This window comes from Alternaria dauci, chromosome 4 (assembly GCF_042100115.1).
Source record: "Alternaria dauci strain A2016 chromosome 4, whole genome shotgun sequence".
In the NCBI taxonomy this organism is placed as follows: Eukaryota; Fungi; Ascomycota; class Dothideomycetes; order Pleosporales; family Pleosporaceae; genus Alternaria; species Alternaria dauci.
Window position 1 is genome coordinate 81,167 of NC_091275.1, and position 24,129 is coordinate 105,295.

The 24,129-nt window shown below is 51.6% G+C and overlaps 2 protein-coding genes across 2 annotated transcripts; one reads left to right on the plus strand and one right to left on the minus strand.

Moving 5' to 3' along the window:
* Positions 1 to 14,372: 14,372 nt before the first annotated feature.
* ACET3X_004692 (uncharacterized protein) lies at positions 14,373 to 15,842 on the plus strand (the record flags this gene model as incomplete). Its single annotated transcript, XM_069451582.1, has 1 exon — positions 14,373 to 15,842. The coding sequence occupies one exon, from the start codon at positions 14,373 to 14,375 to the stop codon at positions 15,840 to 15,842; it is 1,470 nt and encodes a 489-aa protein (XP_069306736.1).
* A 1,296-nt stretch (positions 15,843 to 17,138) lies between these two features.
* Positions 17,139 to 20,507, minus strand: ACET3X_004693 (uncharacterized protein; the record flags this gene model as incomplete). The annotated part of the gene is made up of 5 exons (XM_069451693.1): positions 17,139 to 17,159; positions 17,209 to 17,737; positions 17,784 to 19,292; positions 19,620 to 20,232; positions 20,282 to 20,507. 5 exons carry the CDS (start codon positions 20,505 to 20,507, stop codon positions 17,139 to 17,141), a joined length of 2,898 nt encoding a protein of 965 aa, XP_069306737.1.
* Positions 20,508 to 24,129: the final 3,622 nt, after the last annotated feature.

Below are 24,129 nucleotides of genomic sequence, written 5' to 3' on the forward strand. Positions count from 1 at the left end.
ATCTTTACTTATTACTTAATTAAATACTTAATAACTTTATTCTTACTTTAGTATTTATTATTCTACTTATTTAAATAAAATTTAATTTAACTAGCTTTATTTTATACTTTTTCTTTATTTATTACTTTATTATTATAAAGTAAAAGTAGTCTAGTTTTATTACTTCTATAGTAATATTATTAAATAATAAATAAGAAAGAAAAAAATTAATTATTATAAATATATTTAGTAGAAAGTATATTTTTTAAAGATATAGTAAAAGGATTACTAACTATTTATACTAATAGATATATAAATTTTTAAAAGATTAGGTAATACTAACTTTAATATTTATTAAAAGTTACTATAATATAAACCTTAACTTACTATAATATAAACCTTAACTTACTATAATATAAACCTTAACTTACTATAATATAAACCTTAACTTACTATAATATAAACCTTAACTTACTATAATATAAACCGTAACTTGCTGTAACATGAACCTTAACTTACTGTAACATCAACCTTAACTTACGGCAACATCAACCGCAACTTACTGCAATATTAACCGCAACTTACTGTAACATGAACCTCAACTTGCTGCAACATAAACCTCAACTTGCTGCAACATCAACCGCAACTTGCTGCAACATAAACCTCAACTTGCTGCAACATGAACCTCAACTTGCTGCAACATAAACCTCAACTTGCTGCAACATGAACCTCAACTTGCGGCAACATCAACCGCAACTTGCTGCAACATCAACCGCAACTTGCTGCAACATGAACCTCAACTTGCGGCAACATCAACCGCAACTTGCTGCAACATGAACCTCAACTTGCTGCAACATGAACCTCAACTTGCTGCAACATCAACCGCAACTTGCTGCAACATGAACCTCAACTTGCTGCAACATTAACTGCAACTTGCTGTAACATTAACCGCAACTTGCTGTAATATGAACCTCAACTTGCGGCAACATCAACCGCAACTTGCTGCAACATTAACCGCAACTTGCTGCAACATGAACCTCAACTTGCTGCAACATTAACCGCAACTTACTGCAACATCAACCGCAACTTGCTGCAACATGAACCTCAACTTGCTGCAACATCAACCGCAACTTGCTGCAACATGAACCTCAACTTGCTGCAACATTAACTGCAACTTGCTGTAACATTAACCGCAACTTGCTGTAATATGAACCTCAACTTGCGGCAACATCAACCGCAACTTGCTGCAACATTAACCGCAACTTGCTGCAACATGAACCTCAACTTGCTGCAACATTAACCGCAACTTACTGCAACATCAACCGCAACTTGCTGCAACATGAACCTCAACTTGCTGCAACATCAACCGTGATATATCGTAATGTATAATACAACATACTATAGTACATATTACCAACTATTGTACCACCTATTGTACCTTACTATACTACATATTACAGCTTTATACACCCGTATAAGTTCTACATACAGTATATTATTACTTCTCCTCCAAAATCCTCTTCTGCCTTAACTCCTCTTCTCCCCAACGTAGCCGCAACTCTCCAGAACCGCTTGAAGTTCAGGGCTTTACTTCCAACCCATCTATTGTCAAACATATACAGCTGCATACGGTGAACTCAAGGTGTTTAGGAAACACACCTTTACCGCGATTTATTACAGTGTCTTTCAACAGTGTTGTGCTTGCGTCTTTTACCAGCACGTTTATTATTTTGATACAGTGTATTATCACTTTAAGAGGAATAGAGTAAGCGCATAAACTCTTACTCTACTACTTCTCTTCATTACTACGTACTGGCTTTCAAAGAACAAGAAGAGATCGATATTAGCCTAGTCCCACACTATCCTACTGGGAGGCTTGTCTTCCTTGATCTCCAAATCACCTCCAGCGTCTCTAGAACCTTTTCAATCGTACTGGTTCCAGTCGTGTGCTACGTTGCTGCACTGATCTCCACCGTGACCCTCATCATTGCCGGCGTGATCCTCATCATCGTCAGCGTGATCCTCACCCTCTGGCTTGTCCTTGGCTTCGTCTCCACCATCGTCGGCGTGATCCTCACCCTCTGGCTTGTCCTTGGCTTCGTCTCCACCATCGTCGGCATGATCCTCACCCTCTGGCTTGTCCTTGGCTTCGTCTCCACCATCGTCGGCGTGATCCTCACCCTCTGGCTTGTCCTTGGCTTCGTCTCCACCATCGTCGGCGTGATCCTCACCCTCTGGCTTGTCCTTGGCGTCATCCCGATTCCAGTCATCTCCACCGGAATAGAAAGGAATCCCATCATCATTTGGCTTGTCCTTGGCGTCATCCCGATTCCAGTCATCTCCACCGGAATAGAAAGGAACCCCATCATCATTTGGCTTGTCCTTGGCGTCATCCCGATTCCAGTCATCTCCACCGGAATAGAAAGGAACCCCATCATCATTTGGCTTGTCCTTGGCGTCATCCCGATTCCAGTCATCTCCACCGGAATAGAAATCAATTCCATCACCGTCGACGGGGGAGGCTGTGGAAAATGTGGGGAGAGGTCCGTAGTTGGCATCGGGAAACATCTTTATGGGCTCTTCAGTGGCCTGAGAGCCCGCAGCGAAGGCCTCTATATGCTCGGCGACATTGAACGGGGGGTTGAACTCGCACCAACCTTGAGCCAATTCTGGATCAACGTGCAATTGGATGGCGGATTTTCGGTCTAGGCACCATTTCCAAACCTTGTAGTAGGCGAGCTTGACGTACCGCTTGTCCTTGTCGGTCGCACCAGTGTATTCGGCGAGGACGCTCACAGGATTACCAACGATAACGAGGAGGGAACGCGCGCGTCCAACGGCTAGGAGCATTCGTGTGGTATGCTTGACGAAACCGAGGTCGCCAGCGTTGGTGGTGTCGAATACAATACCTTCCTTCTCGGCGCCCTGCATTTTGTCGACTGTGAAGACTTCGACGTCTCGCAGCTGGACGCTAAGTTTGAACAGCTCCTCCTCGTCAACCTGATTGGCTAAGTGCTCCATGAATCTAGCCAATACGAAGCGGATAGCGGCAACTTGCGCTACATACGGGGTGATGATAGCGACCTGCTTACCAGAAAACCCGCCAGCGATCATCTTGCAGACGGCCCGGAGGGTATAGGGAATGAAGTCCTTGTTGTAGCGAGACTTGGTGGCACCGACGATGTCGTGGCTACCTTTGACGCTGACGAAGATGACGCGATGGCCGGAGGAAATGTTGAACTGCTCCATCGCGATCTCCATGGCGCGAATGTTTTCTTCCCGGTCATCTACCCCGGGGGCCACTTCCATACGGCCACGAGGAAGGATGTGGTTGGTGAGAGCGTTGATGTCGGAATTGAAGCGGTACTGTGTGTGCAGGTAAATAGTGGTACAGCCGCCTAGCATCGCACGATGGAAGAAAGGTAGGTCCTGCTGATCACTGAAGACGTGACGTTCCTCCGAACCACCGGCAGCAGAAGGCTTTGGCTGATGGATATCGCCGAAGAACAGGTGGGGTGTTATGGCCTTGCGCTCGACCATCAGCGGGCCCTCGTTATTATAGGCGTGCGTGTACACGAGAGGAGCGAGCGTGCTTGACTCGCTTGACTTGCCAGCCTCGTCGTGATGAACGGCATACGGCTGCTCGAGCGTATGAGTACGCGGCTGCGAGATTACGTCGGAGGTCATGCCAATGGCTACGGCCAGTTGAGCGAGGTCCCTAATGATCTCGTTGGTGAGAGCAGTCAGTCGGCGCATGTCATCGGCGTCGAATTCTTGGCCTGAAGCATAGAGGTCGAGCTGAAAACGGAAATCGCGGTACTTTTTTGGTTGGGCGATTTCGTGTACCACTAACTCGTTCGTATCGGCATTACGCTCCGGCACTCCGGCGAGGCGCAGAACCCACGCACCCTCCGACAGCATTTCCAACTGAAGTCGCTTGTCGGTGAAAGACGACTTTGTCTCGGACGTCTCAAGAAGGATGCGGAATTGCGAGTCCACTGTCAGTGCGTCAAGGAACGCCATGGTCCGCCTGTCTTCACTGGACTTCTCCTGGTAAGCCGCTGCCTGCTCTTTCAGCTGGTCCTTGGTGAAGTGCTCTTCTTCGATGTATTCAAAGTAGGGCGGCTTCTCGTTCTTTAGCAGGACGTTGCGAGCAGCTTCGGACTCCTTGCGAACAACCGCTGTCTCCGTCTCTTTCATATGGCGTCGGATTACGATAGGGAAACGTGCCTGGATGCCAGCGGCCTTGAGCTCCTTCCGTCGCTCTAGGCAGGCCGTGTAGATCCTGAGCATAGCGTCGTCGAGCTGCTTGTTCAACGGCGACGTGACCCAGAAAGCAGCAAGGCGACCAAGGCCATGGATAACGCCAGTTTGTTGAGCCTCGTAGTGCGCAACAGCCAGAGCCTCGATGATGCGTGTCTTGCCAACGCCACCAGGACCTTGGATGAGCGCTACACCACCGGCAAGGGCGCGAAGCTTCTGCAAAACGTCGGGTTGGAGTGAGCGGTTCAGACGCTCCATGATGCTGTCCTTAGCACCGTTGTCTCCCAAATACGCGAACATGCCGGCGAAGTAGTCCACGATCTTGTCGTCTGGGAAGCGAAGGTAGGAGTTGTGGAGGATTTGAGTGACATCGCTAAAGGCATCGCCGCCTCGGAAGTAATGGTTAAGGGCGTTGATCTGGCGCTTGATTCCCACGGTGGCAGGGTTCAAGCGAGCAAAGACGTAGATGCCGCGAAGCTTACGCAATGCCTCTTCAGCTTCAGGCAAAGTACGATAGTTAAATGCACAGCTGTAGTGAACGCCCTCCTTGAACAGGGGCTGCTCGGCGAAGGATGCACCCAAGCGAGGGCGGTAGAGAAAGCCGCCTATGTAGCTAGCGGGCGTGATGCCTGCGGACGGTTTGATCTCAAATCGCCAGGTGTCCGCTTGCTCCTGGTAGGGACTGAACTGGATGTCCACGAAGGCGCCCTCGCGGTAGCTGGCGCCCTCTGGTACCCTGAGCTCGGCGTAGTATAACCGGTCACCGCCGCCGCGAACCTTCATAATCTTGGTGTCGGTGATCTCGAAACCCTTCTGCTTGGCGGCCTTGCGCAGTTCGTGGACAAGGTTCTGGTAGTGCACGGTGACGTACTGTGTGTTGTTCTGGAATGCCCACTGGGGAGGGACCTTGAATCCTTTCGGCTGCTTGTCGACAGAGATCTCCATGCCAGTCTGAGGGTTGACACGACAGTCCTTCCAGTAGAGCAGAATCGGGTCGTTCTTGTATTGAGCTTGCATCTCTTTGTACACGGTATCCATGCGCTCTTGTGCTGACTCTGTGGCGACCGTGAAGAAGTGCAGCACGGTGCCCTCGCCGCCATTCTCGAGGATATCGCGAGCACGATGGATGACTTCATCGAAGATCCCAAAGTTCTGGTGGGAGAAGAACCCCAATCCGTAGAGGGGGCGGGAGTTCAGAGGTTGTCCGTCAGGTTGTTCGGTTTGGAGGTCGAAGCGGAAGTGTAGGAGCATCCCTAGTTCGCTGAGTGCAAGCTTACTAGCAGCTCGCTTAACATCTTCTTGGGAAACCCTTGAGGTGAAGAACTCATCGGTGATCTTCATGGGAAGTACAGTGCAGTTGACGATGTTGTGGGCTGTCAGGGTAATGGAGGCTGCCCGATGAGCGTGGCCACGGAGGGTGATACTAGCGTCGTCGCTCGGATAGGAAATATCCATCTCTACACTAACGGAGGAGACATAGTGAGGGATCTTCCGAGTGAATAACTTTGTTGTGAAGCTAGGTTTATCCAGTGGTGGGGCCATGGTTTGGGCAGGAGGAAGCTCGTCTTTGCCATCCTTGGAGACGTCCTCCTTGGAGACGTCCTCCTTGGAGGCGTCCTCCTTAGGAGCACGAAACTTGCGGGTTTTGATCGGCTGGGGATAGAAGCAATCCGAGGCAACGTGGCCGAGACGGTTACAGCCGTTGCACCTAGGGCCCTGGTCTGCTGCTGGCTCACTAGGGCATTGCTTGGAGAGGTGCCCGTGACCACCGCAGTTGAAGCACTCGTTCGTGGGACAGTCGCGGTAGACATGGCCAACCTCGCCGCAGTTGGAACACGCTTGCTGTTCGAGCTTCTTGGGGCAATCTTTGGCCCTGTGGCCTGGTTCTTTGCAGGTGAAGCAGGCGTGCTTCTCTCGGTCAGGGGCGTCGGGAAGGCCTCCGAGCTGGACAGAGTCTTTGCCGGGTGCCTCCAAGACAGCAATGCCCTGGTCGTAGACTTCTGTATCATGCGGCGCCGACGTCGGCCGGTCATTGACCATGTAGTGCATGACAGACTGGTCGGCCATGCTGGACGATATGCAAAAACAGAGTTTCAACGGTAGGTGAGACTTTGTTTCTATACGGACAGCACATCGTTAGCAATCGATCAGCGGAACAGGAGGCCACAACAACTTACCGACAAGGGTCAATGGGTAGGTAGAGATATCGACGTTGAGAGTGGTTTGCTTTCAAGAGAAGCAATTCGGGGAAGGTGTCAAGTAGTTGGTGTGGAGGAAAGTGTTATTTGTGCAGGACTAGGTAGCGCGAGCGCGAGAGACGCTAACGCCAAGCAAATTTTGCGTTGCTCACCTTGGGTTGTGCGTGAGGAAGCGAGGAGCAAGATAAAGACACGTGAAAAGAAGGATTGGATGGAGAACGATAGGGACGCGAAGAGGATATGGGGATCACCCGAGTTCTACAAGTTGGTACCAAGAGACAGAAGTGGACAGCCAGTCGACCTTTGGGCAATAGGAAGATAACTATCGGACCGGCCATACAAATAAGCGAGGACATGCCAAGGTGAATGGGAGATCTAGCGAGCGTCAAGGCCACAGCAATGCGCAGCGTGTAGCCGGCTACGTCTTGGCTCTCTCCTTCGCGACTACAGTTAGTCCTACGGCTGGGTGATCCCCATATCTCTTTTCGCTTTCTTTTGTTTGGTTCTATCAACTTCTATGCTCGATTCAGTTCACGATGACGGCCAGAACTGCGTTTGGGTGATCCCCATGTCTCTCCCTACTTTCCCTGCTCCTTGTCTCTCTTCTCCCTCTGCTCGCTTTCTATACACTCGGGTGATCCCCATATCTTTTATCAACTTTCTCTGTTTCGCGCGTACGCAACGTGAGCCCGCGTCAGAGTCTTGTGCGCTGTACCCGCAATGCTCAACAGTGAGCGCTCACGCCAGAACCGGGTGGCTATACTATGCCCTACTCCTGGTCATCGTTCTACTAGGCTCAGTACGGGCGACGAGGCTAAAATTACTGGGAGCTTCCCCTTTCACTTTTCACCGCTCTCCGGCTGTTTCCTCGCGCATGTTGCCACAACACGAACGTTGCGACGCTCGCCGCAACACCACCCACCCACCACGTACCGCAGCATCGTCAACCTGCATACACCTTCTACCACGGGTGACTAGGATGGACGATAACACGCAGTCACCCGCCCATCCACCGGCAGGCGACCCCAGCTCCCTTAGCTACTCGGGGAACCAAACAGAGATCTTCCGCGGCTTCGGCATCGACGACGCCACCAGACAAAAGGAGATAGCCAGGACGATTGACAAGATTCTTGTGGACAACTACCCCGATGCACGCAATCGAGGTGCAGCAAAGCTCAGCGACACTGCCAATGAAGACCTGAACAAGAACCTACACGCCCTGGTCTGGAAGTCCGTACCCGACTTCCGCAACGAACCCAAGGCGTGGAGGACAATGGCGATTAGCAAGTTGATCACACATTCTCTCAATCGCCTGAGGAAGCGTAAAGCGGAAGGCGACCATGCTAAAGCCCCAACCCCCAACCCCTTGACGGCAACCTCTACACTCCAAAAGCGCGAGTTATCGCCAGAATCAACGCACAACTCCAAAGACCACCCACCTAAGCGCTCTCGATCCAGAACCGTTCCTACAGGATTCACGCCTACTCCGAACAACGACAAGCCTGCTAATCCTCCCATGCCAACCGCTTCAAATCTCGACACACAGGTACATATATGCGCCGTAAAGGATGGAGAGATCAGCGAAGTAGTCAGCATGGTCGAATTCAGTGACATATGTTGGGAGGGCATCCCCAACTGGGAAAAACTACGCGACGAAGCTGAGCAATGCTACGAAACTGCGCAAGGCCTAGGACTCGATGGATTCGACTTCAAGGGCCGCTTGTTTATCGCTCCAAGAGCAAATCAGCATATCGGAATTGGAAGCCAAGGTGGATTCAACTTTGCTATGCGAGAAATCCCAGCTGGCACAGCCGTAGTGTTTGTCACGACGGTTAGATTGAACGTAACCGACACGCAAGTTGCCTCCTCCAAAGTCGTCCCGCCAGCAGAGGTGCAAGATGGTCAGCAACAAGATGCCACCCACATGCAAGTTGCCTCCTCCGAGCCCGCCCCGCCAGCAGAGGTGCAAGGTGACCAGCAACAAGATGCCACCCACATGCAAGTTGCCTCCTCCGAGCCCGCCCCGCCAGCAGAGGTGCAAGATGGTCAGCAACAAGATGCCACCCACATGCAAGTTGCCTCCTCCGAGCCCGCCCCGCCAGCAGAGGTGCAAGGTGACCAGCAACAAGATGCCACCCACATGCAAGTTGCCTCCTCCGAGCCCGCCCCGCCAGCAGAGGTGCAAGATGGTCAGCAACAAGATGCCACCCACATGCAAGTTGCCTCCTCCGAGCCCGCCCCGCCAGCAGAGGTGCAAGGTGACCAGCAACAAGATGCCACCCACATGCAAGTTGCCTCCTCCGAAGCCGTCCCACCGGAAAGTAAGGAGCTTACACCCAAGACACTCAAGGAGATACTAGATTTGGCGGCCAACATACATCCATTATCCTGGTCGAGGGAAGAATCCACACCTAGCAACAGCGCACACAAGCAGCATCCTGTAGGTCCGTTCTCGTCATACATGTCCAGGAATAACAGCATCGCCTTCCCCCGCACACTTCAACCCTCGTCGTTCACACCCGTGAATCTGCTACCGCTCGCCAGACCTGCCAAACCACCGTCCAGCGCACCTAAGTCCTTTCTCAAGTTTGTCGAGACCTTCCCTTCTAATAGCTACCACGGTAGCGGACTAGACGACCCAATACATATCAGCGACGATAGTGGTAGCAGCGATTCTAGTGACAGCGAGTCTAGTAACAACATGGACATTCTCGTAGACGATGAAGAGGTGCTAGAAGAATGCATGTTAGACGAAGGCGAACCGGAACAACCCCCATTGAACGAACAAGCTAAGACCCAGGCAAACGCGCATTTCTCGAGCACTATGAAGGTGAAGATGGATGGTATGTCTGCTTTTGCGCACGCGCAAAAGTCGAACATAGACTTGTGGGACTTAGCCGCGCAAACCTTCGGCCTTGCGCTCGACGACCTCAAAGGCGACCAGATCAACCTCGGAACTGGGGTCGGCTTAAACCCAGATTTCCACCCGCTACCCCATCAGTTGGTCGGCGCCAAGGATGGCTTGGATGTCCTCGCCGGCGACCGAGGAGCACTTGTCATCGCCGACGACATGGGCATGGGCAAGACGATCACCGATGTCCTCATATGGTATCTCAATTTTGCTAGATCGTACCAGCGCCTCGGCATCAGCGCGACGCCAGACTTCCCCTACACTGCTCTCAAATCGAACGGAGACGAGATAGAGACGCCGAATCTGTTTGGATGCACCTACTTTGTTGCGAGTGCAGCAGGCCTTGAAACATTGGTACAAGCATGGCGTATGATCATGGGTGGCAGCGCCCACTTGGCTCAAGGATCAGAGTACAAGCCACCGAAGCTGATAGTCTTGCACGGTACGGGCGAAGAGATTGTACAGCGTTATGGCGGTGCGAAGAACAGCATCTACTCTAGCATGACACCAAAAGAGTGGGATGAAGTCAACCGTCGCCCTAACTGGTTGAAATCACGATTGGCCTATGGGGAGTACAACAAGGTGTGGAAGTTGAACAACCCGACTAAGGAATGGGCAAACAGCGTCCCTGAGACATCGGACTTCAGACCTCAAAAGACGAGCGTTAGGTTCTTGATAGTCTCAACTCGCGAGTCTTGGAAGACGAAGATCTTTGGCACGCTTGTCGATACCTCTGCGCCCCCTCAGTACAAGAGGCTAAAACAACAGTTAGAAAAGACCGACAAGAGGCATACTAAGAAGAGGGCGGCGTTGAGAGCACAGCTGAGCCTGTGCGCCAAGACGCATATGGACACTTCACGATTGCCTGCGCTTGATGGTCTCGGCCCTTGGCAGGCTCGTCGCATGCAAATATGGACAGACGACAAAGGTGTGAGGGTCGAGGTGTGGTTGGTCACATTCGTTGGTTGCGCTGCAATAATCATGGTCGACGAGCTGCATACCGCCCCGGGTACAAAAACTCAAACCTACACCCACATCATCGACCCCATTTTGGACTACAGGCCCAATGATCATCGTACTGGTATAGTAGGTCAGACGGGCACAGCTCTCACGAACGGGGTCGACCTGGTGTTAGGATTCGCCGACCACGTGATCCAGCGGTTAGTACAAAAGCAGTCCACCGATCCAGGCGCCAAAGCTTTAGCCAATTTGAAAGGGGTAGATTGTACTGCAGTGTGGAGAAAGCTCCTCAATAGCTACAAGAAGTATCACGACGGGATGCAGCGTTGTAAAACCGAGAAGGAAAAGAACAAAGTACAGTCCGCGCTCGACAAGCAACTCCAGTCCGGCGAGATCAAGGACATGCTGAACAATTTTCGGGACATGGTTCGGTGGTGTTTCATAATGCGCGACACCGACAGTCTGGATCCCTGGCGCAAACCCCTCAACGTTGTCACAGCAAAGCTTACTGTCAACTTCACGTATCTGCAGCACGATGCGTGTTACTTCGCTAACGTGGAACAAGAAGAGTCTCGCGTGCTAGCCGCGGTCAAACAGCATTACGAGAAGGAAGTGGAGGCCTGGGAAGACCAAGGGGGAGAGAGCAGCAAGAAGTCCAAGCCCACCATGCCCCCAGGCGCAGTCGCAGACTCCGAGGCCTACCGCATTGCGCGACATGTCAGCATCTTTCCTAACCTTATGGCCGCAATCAACAATTGGGATGCCGACCAGCTTATCGGAGATCGGATCCTCGACCCTCACCGCAGTCTCAGTAATAACAACGAAAACCTCCGCACAGCTCTTGTGAACAGCGACACAATTCGACACTCATTCATCTGGGACATTGCATTGGAGGCTTGCAAGGGCTCAGCCAAGGTCGCATACATTCACAAGACGTTGGAAGAGCTACGCAACAAGAAGACGACCATTCCCCATCCCCGTCCTCGCGCACACCAAGGAGAAACCCTAGAGTACAGAGCCAAGTACGTCGTACTCGCGAGCTCGACATTGTCACGTGCTCTGATCTACGCTTACATCTGCCAAACGTTTGGAGAGAAACACGTTGTTCATGCCTACAACGCCGTGACACGGGACAAGGAAGTACCCAAGTGGAAGAAGGTCTGGGATGAGGGGGGCGGCAAGGTCGACGATGGCGTCTATATTCTCGTGGGTGCAACGGGCGCGATGTGTCAGTCAATATCGCTTACAGAGGGCAACATCTTGCATGGTCTTGAGCCTCAGAGTAACGCGCATATTGCTGAACAGGCTGCGAAACGCCAACATCGCATTAATACGAGGTTCGCCGAAGTCTTCGTTGAATGGCTGACAACTACTGCCCCTCAAGGATGCCGAGACACCATTGACATGAGGATAGTCAAGAACCTCCAAGCTAAAGGCTATTTTCAGAGCACGATAAAGGCGCAAGACTGAGATACTTTGAAGGAATGACTGCCCGGAAATCGCGGAGACATACTGTAACTTTCTCAAGTAGTCTGTAGTACAAAATCGATCCCATGACTCAATACCGATATAGGCGCACCAGACTAACATAGAGTAACGCTGTACGTATTGCCTACTGCTGCCACTGTAGGAAGCCTAGAAAGTTGCCTCTGTTAGCAATAGCAAGTTACTGCTGTACCTAGGTAACGTTGTGAGTGGAAGCGCTGCTGTCAGCCTGACTTGCGGGCGCGTGGTCTTCCGAGTCAGGCCGAATGCAACCTACCACACTAAATACTACTCCATGCTTCGCAACCGCTTCGCAATGTGCCCTCGCTAGCAACCAACCGTTGCGGCAACTTGCGTCCCAAGCCATATCGCAACCGCTTCGCAACGTGCCCTCGCTAGCAACCAACCGTTGCGGCAACTTGCGTCCCAAGCCATATCGCAACCGCTTCGCAACGTGCCCTCGCTAGCAACCAACCGTTGCGGCAACTTGCGTCCCAAGCCATATCGCAACCGCTTCGCAACGTGCCCTCGCTAGCAACCAACCGTTGCGGCAACTTGCGTCCCAAGCCATATCGCAACCGCTTCGCAACGTGCCCTCGCTAGCAACCAACCGTTGCGGCAACTTGCGTCCCAAGCCATATCGCAACCGCTTCGCAACGTGCCCTCGCTAGCAACCAACCGTTGCGGCAACTTGCTTCCCAAGCCATATCGTGATCTAATGACATAGTTTTGTACGACGGCTTACGCCGAAAAGTCAGACATGGATGCGATACAGGCTCTAGCTGCAGCCTATAGGGTATATAAGCTCTCGGCGGTACAGCCACCTACTGCACTGAAATACGAGCTAGACCAGGGACAGGACTTCAACAAGAATGCGATTCGGAACACGGTGCTGTGCAACACCAAGGCGTTTGCAGATTCCAATGAAGCGAATCTACCAAAGCGAGAATCGGAGACTGAACAGCAGCATCACGACAGGATTGCACGCCGCATTTCAGGAGAATCAAACTAGGGCGATCGACTCGTTCGTGGAAGATCTGAGGAACCAGTGGCCAAGGCAGAGTCCCAGCGTGCCGTCCAGGACTGAGTATACTGCCTACCTCGACGTTTTCTCTACAGCGACAACCATTAGGAATCAGTTTGTTCATTGGTTCAACAACCGTCTGTTCATGCAGCAGACTTGTCAACAATCAAGCCAGCTTGATCGCTATCAAGCTGGGGCATCAAGCTGGCGTATCAATCAAGCTAAGCTAGAGTAGAGGTATAAATCAATTAAGCCAAGCTACTATAAGCTAGCTTGATTGTTTGGCTTGATTGGCTTGATAGAATTAATACTCTATAAAGAAGGTTAAAGTAAGTAAGTAAGGTCACGTGGTGATAAGATCACGTGGTGATAAGATTATATAAGGATACCCCTACACTATCCCCTTTTAAGCTTCTTGAAAGGGGGATTAATTTTGTTAAGCTAATCAAGCTAAACAAGCCAAGCTTATTAATTTTAACCATCAAGCCAATCAAGCTAAGCTGAGGTAGAGGTACCCACTAATCAAGCTAAGCTGGGGCACCCAGCTTGATTGGCTTGATTGTTGACAACTCTGTCATGCAGTACCTTGGACAGTCCAGAGAGTTGCCCAAAAGGTGTTAGTAGGTGTATGAAGCCATACCGTGGTCTCTGCGTAACTTGCCCTCGCTGGCAACCAACCGTTGCGGCAACTTGCGTCCCAAGCCATATCGCAACCTTGCAGCTGGAACATTCGGACGCTTTAACTACCTTAGGGCTGGCGCTCCAACCTTCTTCACGCTGCACCTCTAAAGGCAAATACTAGTGTTATATTATTTGGAACTGCGCTCTTAGATGTACGAGGCAGAGCGACCCTCCCTATCTAGGACTACCTCTTTGAGATCTTTCGTGTCTTCAACAACTAAACTTTAGTATTCAATATTATATAAGAATAGCACTCTAAAAAGAGAAATAACATGTATTCTACACTCAAGGACGCGACCTCTTCTGGGATTAGGGACCGTACTCTACCTTGTTAGTCGGTGCGACTATATGCCGCACCTTGCCGGCACGCCCTGGCCCCCTGCTTTCCATGCCACGTCTTCTTTTCTCTGCTGTTATTCTTACTACTTTTCTACCCACACACTAATCGCTGGCTTAGAGCGTCAGCCTTGGTTCTAAAATGGATCAGTTACAGCTCGATAGTGACCATTGTCAGGATAAACACAGCGGAAGAGGCTTTCCTGCACAGTGGGACGCTACAGTCGCTAACAACTTAGCATACAGCCCACCTAACCCGTCCTACAGCAGATTTCTTGCGCGTCGTCTCGCAGAACCATGCCGTGTACCAGGCGATGTACGATACGCGGGATGGATCGTTCCAGAAGTAGGCGACGACGAAGCGTGCAAGCCGGTTTTCATAGCCCACTCGACACTAGATGCGATATGGCTGCTGAAAGAGACGCTGGGTGCCAGCACACTTGACGCAGAAAATTGGGGGCGTCTCACAAGCGCTGCTATGGACTTTGCTAGTAGTAAGTCTCTAGAGCCTAGAAACTTAACTACAGCGCGGCTAATGACGCCAACGGAAGGCATCGCGGAGGACCGCATGGCTATAGACTCAGACAAGGACGATAGCATACCGCCATCAGCACAGAGGGCTACAGGCGACCTTGTGCCGTACCGTAAACGTCCAGCCTCCTCATCGCCTATTCGCAGCGAGATCCGTGCCAACAGCTTAAACCGCCTAGCAATACAGGAGGACAGCGCGGACGAATCGACGGCTAGGGCTAGCGAAGTCAACACTATGACAGTACACGCTGGCAAAGACACAGCTAGAGCGGAGGGGGGACACGAGCGCGGAACAAGCGACGAGGACAGCGAAAACCAGAGTGCGACGACGCCTCTATCCGTAAAGAGGTCCGCAACAGTTACAAACAAGAATCGTCTTGCAGAGCTACGGCGTACAAGAAAGCTAGAAAGATCGCGTGTAATAAAGCTCGAGGCGATAGGCTTAAAGGAACCGCCTGAGAAGATGCCTGCGCAGGAACGTATGGCGTACGGCAGCATTGCGCCAGACGATGAGCCGACGATCTCTTGGATCTTCAAGCAAAAAGTCGCGGAAGATGCTGATTTCTATACAGCCTCGCCAACACCCTACTATACTGCCTGCAGCATGCTAGCAAAAGCGCGTGCTTTTGGAAATGCAACCTCGCAGTACAGCGCTGCGCAGTTCCTGCATAATTGGCGGAAACAGGGCACGCCGTTCTTGGTAAAACCAGTAGATCGTTATGTTCTTACCCAGACGCAAATGTCGCAGTCAGTGGATAGTAGCGCAACACTTCATACTGATGCCGACAATGCATTCTGCTTTGCCTGGGACATGTGCACACGGTACGAGACGATGCTTGCAGCTGTAAACATTGGCACTCGCTGGGCTTTCGCTTTGCTAGGGAAGGCGTACGCTCGCAAGGTCGACGAAATCCAGGTCGCTGATCGTCTAGCCAGTAACGACAGAACTCGCAACAGGTACGGGAAGGGCCAGGCACGAACAGAGGCTATCACATATTTGGTCCATCTGGTTTGCCAATCACCATCTAAATCTGACCACGCAGCCTTTCGTTACCGCCTAAAGCGAGCGACACGATGGTTCGACATAGTTCAAGCTCTAGGCTGGGGATCGCTGCTGCTCATACCCCACGAAGAGGTCTCAAACCATTGGCTCGAGCGTGTGCTGCGGAAGAACCAGCGCGATGTTTTTCTTGAGCTAGTGAAGCGCGAACGGCCGGAAATTTGCACGGCAAGCAGGGCCCTCGAAGCCTGGCTAGGGCCGGATGGAATTACTGGTGCGCCGATTGCTGGAAAGGAGAGGCTTAGCATTGAAGCGAATGCGCTAGCTACGGCGGTGGGGTTAACAGAGATTCCAGACAGCGAAGCCGAAGATGACACTGATTCTGACGCATCGGAAAGTATCCCGGCATCGCCGGCGCCATTGCGACAGATGTCGGTACTTGAATTATTCTGTCCTGTAAGCCCTATAGGTTGAACAATAAACCGGGTTACCTGACGACCCTGAACTATGCGCTGCGGAAAAAGAGTGATGGGCTCGAAGAGCACAATGCTGAGCTTCTAGCGACACTCTACGGAAGTAGTGAGGTAGACGAGAGTTGCTAGTCATAGCGGTGCTTATTAGCAGGTGGGGTGTATGCGTCCGTGTTGCGGAAGCTTGCCAATTTAGTGTTAGGCTAGGTCTGTCGTCTAAGTCACCGGCTGTACCGTGGCTCTCGACGATTACAGCCTGCTAGGAAGCTGCTGTCGTATTGCGATACAGATAAGTCAACAACACCGCAGGCTACAAATCTACAAATAACTACAAAGAAGAGCGAAACACATAGCGGCTTCCTCTCTTTTCCTTAAAGGTTGCCGCGCAAGGTGCTATTACCTTTGCCTGCGGAGAATAGTAACAGGATGCCTCTACACTGTGCTACTTCAGCCACTAATGCAATGTAGACTTCGCAGGCTCTATTCTCTAGTGCCTGCGTCTTTTTACTATTACGTTAATTATGTAAATAGTAGAGAAGAGACACAGTTAAGATTAAGAAACGGATTACATGCGACAACGATAGTACGGTTAATATTGGGGTTGGTGTTTTTCTGAATTTACAGTTAATACGAAATATTTTAAAAAATCATAACACTACGTAACGTGTATTAATCTCTTCAAAAGCTGTATAGGATAGAAGATGTATATAGTATATACGTGTTTTATAGGAGAGAAGATGTAAAATTATAGTGGAAGCTATAATAGCTTACTCTACACTGGGGACTCCTGTATAATAGTATGACATCGGTCAACCCATGCATAATCAGAACTACCAAACACGCATTGAATAAAACCTTTAGCATCGCTCCGTAGTCGCATTAACTCTGTACGTCTCTTCTCAAGAACGGAATCATAGTTGATCGCTATGTCGCTGTTCCTTGGGGAGTCTCGACGCCCACTAGTAACCCGAATCCATTGCAGTTGTCGAAGGAAGCGGTTGTTGCAACCTTTGTGCTCTACCCCAGATAGTACTATGTTAGCAATGCTTCTTACTTGGGAAAAGGGCCTCTCTTAGGGAAGTCTTACCAATCTTCTTCGTCATCTCCCGTACCGAAAGCACCCAACCATCGTCTTCCTCCGACGGGAAGTAATCTGGTCGAAGAGACCAGAGCATTCTTGTTACCAAGGCGGCCGCAAACATTTCAGAGTTCTTGGTTGGTCCTTTGGAAAACTCAGTCGCATTCACCGCTACAGTAGGGGTAGCTGAAGAGGATGCAAGGGTTAACACCAACATGAGCATTAGATCGCATTTTGGCTGACCTAAGCACTCGATGAGGCACTGACGTGCTCTGTGGTAGTGTTCACGAACCTTCTGATTCATGCCGGACTTTGAGAACTGGCCGTCCAACTGCTGAAAACCTTTTTCAACTAGCGGCGGGATGGCGTTAAAAGGGATTTGGCAACCAAAGTCGATAGTACTCTTTGTTTGCGAGCGCCGCTTTGCTTGGTGTACTGCCTCAATCGCTGCCCGCTTGAGGCTGCCCGGTCTCGCCGCTATAGCGGATGGGGCCGGAACGTTACCGACTAGCCGCGTCATTCTCCGGTAGCTCAATCGGCCATGGTATGAACCAGGCACACAGTCAATGCGGCACGCCGCTAGAGCTGACATTATGGCGCTGATCCAGTATTCCTCCTTCATCGCCTTGGCCCTGGCGTGTTGCACGGCAGCGCGTAACACAGTGAACCAGCTCGCGTTCTTTGAAAAGAGGTAGCTACTAGATTGGCCATGGCTGTTAACACACTCCCAGTAGAGCTCTTGCGCAAAGTCGCGTCGCGTCTGGCTTCTCAAACCCGAAGTCGCTTCTGGATAAAAGACAGGAAAGATCGACTCGTACTCCCTGTACTGTGTTAGCGGCTGATATTTGAAACGCTAATTGCACGAACCCTGCAGAGAAGGGGTGCTCGCTTTCAGCCCAACGCGTCACCTGCTCTTGCGCCTCCTGTCGTGCCTGCAGTGTTGTTAGGCTTACGCTTTGAGCATTGCCCCGTCCGCCCTTGTTCAGAGCGCGATAGAATTGGTGTGTTACGAAAGCGATTGTCTGCGGCTTCCACATCTCTTCGAGCACCTCTACTAGGAACTCTTCTGCGCCACGAGGCCCTTTACCTGTGAGCCCACCAAGCTCACGGAACCATACCTCGCTGTGACAATAAGCGGCAACCTGGGGCCCATAGTGGTGGCGAATGGAAGCAACGTGCATCATAATAGGTCGTCCATTGTCCATGCGCGGCCAACGCACTAGGTTAGCATGGCCACTGCCTTGCAGATTGAGCATGTTGGGGTCGATAAACGGCCACCCACCCTGCTCAATGCTTTCTATGGTGCAGAGAGGCCCGAGCACTGAGCCCACTAAAGACCGGGGGAACCCAGTAAAGCAGTAGCTGCCAAGGCGATCGAATGCGGCCACACCTTCCGCTAGGGCAAAAGGCAGCCCTTTAGAGCCAGCAGCCTTGAAGCGACGATAAAACTCGTCTGATGCGTGCGCGAACAGACTAGCAAAGGAGGAGAGAACCTTTGGAAAGATGCGTTCTTTGAACGCGAAGAGGACATCAATGTAGGTAGGTTGTTCCAGCGAGAAGTACCGGATTAGCTGGAGGATAGGTTGAAGCACTGTCGCAAAATTCCGTTGACCGTCAGCTAACTGCGACACCTGCACAGACAGAACTTGCTCCATCCTAAACGCGTACAGTTCTTCCTTTATAGCGGCTTTAATCCGCTGTTGCTCGCGAGCGAACGGTTGGGAAGACGTAGGGTTATCAGGAGTCTGTTCGCCTCGCAATTTCCGCAGTAAACGCTGCCGCTTCGCCGCTACCCGAGGGTTTAGGTTGCCATCCTGATCTGGCAGCGTCAGGGCAGCCGTGGCAATGCCCTTGGTAGCAAGTAAGTTGCCGGGGCTATGGCGTATAGTTCGCTTAATGTTGGAGTACGCCTGAAAATAACCACTAGTCAACACGCTCGCACCGTTGTTCTGATAGCTCATGTTGTCCTCCATTACAGCGAGCACGTTGTCGCGTAGGAATGCTGGGGGCTGCGCGGAGGAGAAGTTGCCGTACGATGGATGGAAGGCAAGAGGGTAGAAGGTAAAGTCGCGCGGGTGTTGGTATTGGCGAACAACGTTGTTGCGATTGGCAAGGAGGCAGCGCGCAGGTGCGAGAATGACACCGACGTCATTAGAGGCGTTAGGGAGGTTGGAAGATGCTATTGAGTGGATGTCGACCGCTAGCGCGTAGGAGACCGTCTCAATGCTCTCCAGTCTATACTTGTCCTCTAGTGCGCGTAGAAGATCCTGTGTGTAGTTATCAAACGGCTGTTGATGGTCGTGCGGCGGGGGAATTGGATCGCCTGTTTGTGTACCGCTCTGTGGGGGCGTAGCCCCCTCTGCGCCGCCTTCGGACCTAGCCGCCGCGTCTTCAGAGTTAGATAAATCATTCTGAGAGTTTGGTAAATCATTCCCAGAGTTTGACAAATCATTCCTAGAATCAGACGTCTCGCTATCAGAGTCAGACGTCTCGTCATCAGAGTCAGACGTCTCGTCATCAGAGTCAGACGTCTCGTCATCAGAGTCAGACGTCTCGTCATCAGGGCGCAACCGGGTTTCCTTAGGCAGACTATTGAGTTGCTCAGTAGACAACTCAATTGGAAGGTTCTGCCCGTAGTCATACGCATGGAACGCTGGCAGGTTCTTAGTCCAGAACGGATCCTGCGTGTTCTTGCGCACGTACTCTGGCCACCCTTCCATGAACTGCTCCTGGAACGTTTCCCACTTGACGATTGAGATCGATTGCGACTGGGGTCCATCCAATTTCCAAGAAGCCTCAACACCCTCTCCAAGTAATACGCCTGTAAGGAAGACTTTCTTAATGTACGACGTAAGGAACAGGGCATGGGAGGGTTTGAGAGCGCTGTGCTCAGACGCCTTCTCGCGGCGTTTGCGACGTTCGCTGCCTGACAGAAGAGGGTCTACTGTGCTATCGACAGGGTGCATAACAATAAACCAAGATTCGCGCGTTCCACCCTTTGCAAGACGGAAGGTACGATGCTCCATATCAAACGACAGTCCGTGGCTGTGTTTAGCGCTGTATGGAGCTCGCCAGTGTTTAAAGCTGATTGTTACGTGGTCGAAGAACGTAGAGAACTTCACAATGGGTTGGAGCGGCCGGCCGATGATAATGATAAGGTCGAGGTGGAACTCAGGGATAAATTTGTCCTCAGGCTTGGCTGGTCGGGACCCAACGCGCCTCGATCCGTAGTCTATCGTGTATCGCTTCTGCAGCATTCCAATAGCCTTACTGCCGTTAAATTCGGGGCTGTCTATCATCTTGATAAATCCCTTCACTACTACGTAGTTACTATATGCGTACAAGTAGGATGCTCTTAAACTCACCAGGTAGTCGGTGGTCACCTCCGCTGTGGTCAATAGCCCAGGTAAGTTGATTATTCGCTATTGCGTCTTCGTCCCCAAGGCTGCTCTCGTGGTATTCTTCTCCATCATGCTCGTCAGGTTCTCTATCGTGCTCATCAGGTTGCACATCTTGGTACAGGCCGTCCTCCTCTCCAGCACTGCTGTTATCGTAATCGCTATCGTTTTGTTGTGCAAGATCTAAAGACATGATGATAAGAACAGTATTATATAAAATAGTACGTTGGCTAAGGGCTGAGGATCTTGTAGGGTAGATCGATAGATGATGATCGAGAATCACAATATCCAGTGCAGAGGAAAGAGGAGAGGAACAGTGTCTATTGGGTTAGGGCTAGGGTCAGATACGGATTACTTCCTCCAAGCCCCTCGTTGTTTCTGTCGAGTCTTTTCGCTTGGAGAAGCACTGCCCTCTACAGCTACCTGGTCGCCAAGGGTGTGTTTCTTACGGTGTTTCTTTCGGGTCTTTTCGCTTAGAGAAGCACTGCCCTTTACAGCTACCTGGTCGCTAAGGGTGCGTTTCTGACGGTGTTTCTCTCGGGCTGCAGCAAGGTCGCTTAGACTCAAGTCCTCAATCCCCCTGTTTTGAACTTTGGTCTGCTGGGATGCCTTGGGTATGCGCGGCTCAGTTGAGGGGTGAGAAATTAGCTCTGGGGTAAGCTGGTCCGAACTCGACCGTGCTGAAACGCTACGTGCCGCTTCAGAGACTGTCAGATTGAGCTCTCTCTCTCTGCTAGACTCGGCGTTAGAGTGCCTTGCGGGCAGCGGAACCTCTTGACTTGTATTATCAGAGTCTTCTAGAGTGTGTCTAGACATCCATTCAGTGATTGCGACCTGAATTGTCTCTAGCAAGTCGTTTGCTGCCCTAGTAGACTGGAGCGCAGGTTCGTTGACGACTTCAGGGACCTGACAGATAGCATCACACGCGATTTGTGCGATTGTAGGCGTTCGCGCTATGTAGGTATCGCTTTGAATTAGGCACGCCAAGTGCTTGTTGTGCAAGGTTGGCCCTGTGAAACTGGTCACAATTGACAGCAGTTCTCTCCACACCTTATGCTGGAAGCGTGCGCCGTAGTTCTTGATCTCTGCACTTGGGTACTCGTCAATATAGCGGTCTAGTATAGAGCTTGTGAATGCTTCCGCATTTTGCTGTACGTGTTGCAGTACTTCTTGTTGGAGGTCAAGAGATTTTTGATCAGCCTGGCCGGCATGCCTGCTCTGCAGCACGGGCACTAGATACTTCCGCAGTGCGGGTTTGTTGTTGTCGCTGTCAGACACCTTGGCGGATCCGCTGTTTACCCATTGGCTGACGTGGGTCATAATACTCCTCATAAGCTTCCCCTCTTTCTTCGGGGTTTTTAAGAGAGCGAGGATGTTTGTGTACGTGTGTGTGGGCTTTGAAAGTACAGTGGAGTATAGCGCATGGTAGGCCTCATTGCTTAGAGTTGGGAAGAAGCCCTGCCGGCGCGTATGGGAAGGGCCAGGATCCTTGTCTAACTCCTCGCCAGGGTAGAACAGGTCTTGTACGTCATGGGGACTTCGTGCCTGGGGCAGGCTAGCTAGCGTGTTCCAGTCTGCTAAACTGGCGTCAACCCCATACTGCTTTCGAATAGATGTAGAGATGCGAAGTACGTTCTCAAACGCAGCGAACCAATGCTAGACAGTAGATTAGCAAGACAGGTCAGAGTATTTCGGCGGCGGGTTACACATACGTCATCTATCCGACAACTAGCCATCCACTCAAAAGTGGAGAGATTAAACGTTGCCTGCCCAATTGCGGTAGAACACCAACGCGTAAGCAGGGGCTGCCAGTTTTGATTTCTCCACAGGGTAACTAGCCGCCGTATTGGGAACTTGACGCGGCTACTAAGCTGAAGATGCTCTCTCATCTCTTTCTCAACTGACTTGCTTGAGCCTTGAAAGAGATTGGCGTTTGTGCAGAACAGGCTGGTTAACTCGGACCATATCTGGCCATGATTGTCAGGGAGCGTAATATCGGCCCGATTCGCCCGAAGTTTAACACGAGTGTCTGGTGGTAGCGTGTCTAAAAAGGTTAGGGGCTGTTGTTCACAGTACGCGCGTTAAGGGGCACCCGCCTTTATCGTAGATGCGGCACACCCACCACCTCTCCTCTTCTCCTAACTGCCGAAGGCGAAGATACTCTTTGAATGCCTCTACACGATGGTGACCCGTAATAAGTTCCGCTGTCCCTCCAGTCACGCTTTTCCAGCTCTTGAACGACGGCCATTCCAATCCTTCCTTATCCGCAAACGTGGCAGAAGTAACTGTGCTCTGAGCTGGCAATTCCACCTTCAGATGATGAAGCATCTGCTCTACGTGTTCCTTAGAACAGGCAATCTGCAGTTGGTGGCTAGGGTCTCGTCGAAGAATACCAGTTTCGTTAAAGATCTCGCAGAGGCGGCGCTGGTGTGCTGTGTCAATAGACCTATTGACACCAAAACTCCATTCTGCGCTAAGCGCATCGATTGGAAACTTCGCTATAGCGAGTAGGTATGGCGCAGCTTGTTCGTGGATAGGAGTTGTCTCTTCAATCTCTGGATCATTCGTACGCTGCCGTTTGCTGTTTTTGGTTAAAACGTTTGCTAGAGGGCGCTTCATTGCAACGTTGTTAGAAAGAACACAGAAACTAAGGTAAGTGGAAAAGAGATAAGAGAAGGTAAGAAAGCAATAGAGAGGTACTACACAAGGTATAAGTAGGCGAGAAGCCGTCTATTCTTGCATAGGCCGCTGTAAGTCTAGCGGTGAGTGTTAGTCACTCTCGCCCCCAAGGGCAGCACCTTACGGCAATCCGCGGCTACTATCTCGCCCCTGGGGGCAGCACTCTACGCCTACTATCTCGCCCCCGGGGGCAGCACTCTACGGCTACTATCTCGCCCCCGGGGGCAGCACTCTACGGCTACTATCTCGCCCCCGGGGGCAGCACTCTACGCCTACTATCTCGCCCCCAGGGGCAGCAACTTGCCGCAACCCGCGCCTACTATCTCGCCCCTGGGGGCAGCACTCTACGGCTACTATCTCGCCCCCGGGGGCAGCACTCTACGGCTACTATCTCGCCCCTGGGGGCAGCACTCTACGGCTACTATCTCGCCCCCGGGGGCAGCAACTTGTAGTAACTTGCAGCAACCCGCGCCTACTATCTCGCCCCTGGGGGCAGCACTCTACGCCTACTATCTCGCCCCTGGGGGCAGTAACTTGCAGCAACTTGCAGCAACCCGCGCCTACTATCTCGCCCCTGGGGGCAGCACTCTACGGCTACTATCTCGCCCCCGGGGGCAGCACTCTACGGCTACTATCTCGCCCCTAGGGGCAGCACTCTACGCCTACTATCTCGCCCCTAGGGGCAGCACTCTACAGCTACTATCTCGCCCCTGGGGGCAGCACTCTACGGCTACTATCTCGCCCCTGGGGGCAGCACTCCACGGCTACTATCTCGCCCCTGGGGGCAGCACTCTACGGCTACTATCTCGCCCCCGGGGGTAGCACTCTACGGCTACTATCTCGCCCCCGGGGGCAGCACTCTATGCCTACTATCTCGCCCCGGGGGCAGCACTCTACGCCTACTATCTCGCCCCTGGGGGCAGCAACTTACAGCACTCTACATCTACTATCTAGATACTACTATACGCACCATCTACGAAGAGTAGACAGGCGGAGGTGCAATTTCACTCATTAGATCTACAGACACAGCATTTCACCAAGCATAACGACAGTAACATTAGCGCTACGTGTACGCCTACTATCTCGCCCCTAGGGGCAGCAACTTACAGCAACTTGCCGCAACCCGCGCCTACTAT